General features: G+C 73.3%; 1 protein-coding gene across 1 annotated transcript in view; it reads right to left on the reverse strand.

The window, feature by feature from the left end:
* P2RX2 (purinergic receptor P2X 2) overlaps positions 1-738 on the reverse strand; it is a 3,304-nt gene that overhangs the window by 1,948 nt on the left and 618 nt on the right. The window contains exons 2-4 of the mRNA XM_006147355.2: positions 549-733; positions 312-383; positions 98-240 (exon numbers count right to left, since the gene is read on the reverse strand). Coding sequence (XP_006147417.1) covers positions 98-240; positions 312-383; positions 549-733 — 400 coding nt within the window. The remainder of the gene's footprint in view (positions 1-97; positions 241-311; positions 384-548; positions 734-738) is intronic.

Consider the following 738-nt stretch of genomic DNA (forward strand, 5'->3'; position numbering starts at 1 on the left):
TGCTCACCCCCCACTCCCTAGAGAGACGCCCGCAGGGCCTCCCCGGCCCCTCGACCGCACATCTGGTCTCAGGTGGGGTGGCTGGGCTCTGGCTCACCTGACAGAGGCCCCGTCTTCCACGGGGCACCAGCCCGACACCTCGCAGGTCCTGGCCCCGCGCTGACCGTGCCCCAGCATCTCCAGCTCCCCGGCCACGCAGTCGTCGTCCGAGTGGCAGGTGGCGTTGGGGACTCGTAAGCTCTAGGGCGGAGACGCGGGTCAGGGCGGTAGGGCCTCAGGGCTCCCAGCTCCGCCCTCCGACGCCTGCTCACCTCGGGGCAGGCTCCCAGGACCTGGGAGGGGGTGACCTCCATCCTGGTGACGATGCTGAACACGCTGCCCCCCTGGGCTCAGAGAGAGGGCGCGGTCGGCCTCGGTCCCACCCGGGCGCGCGGGCGCGGCAGCCGGGGGACGGTGCGGAACACGCTGCCCCCCTGGGCTCAGAGAGAGGGCGCGGTCGGCCTCGGTCCCACCCGGGCGCGCGGGCGCGGGCGGGCGGGCGGGCGCACCTCGGGGGGCTTCACGTACTCCTCCACGTCCCACACCCTGCGCTCCGACGCCGTGATGCCCTTGACCTTGGTAATGACGGAGCTCTCGGGGCCCGTCTCGCTGTCCTGGTAACTCTTCTGCGCGATGAACACGTACCTGCGGGGGGGCGGGCTCCGGCGACCCGGGAGGACCGGCGCACTGCGCGCTCCA

The sequence above is a fragment of the Tupaia chinensis genome, unplaced genomic scaffold, assembly GCF_000334495.1.
Source record: "Tupaia chinensis unplaced genomic scaffold, TupChi_1.0 Scaffold000211_1, whole genome shotgun sequence".
In the NCBI taxonomy this organism is placed as follows: Eukaryota; Metazoa; Chordata; class Mammalia; order Scandentia; family Tupaiidae; genus Tupaia; species Tupaia belangeri.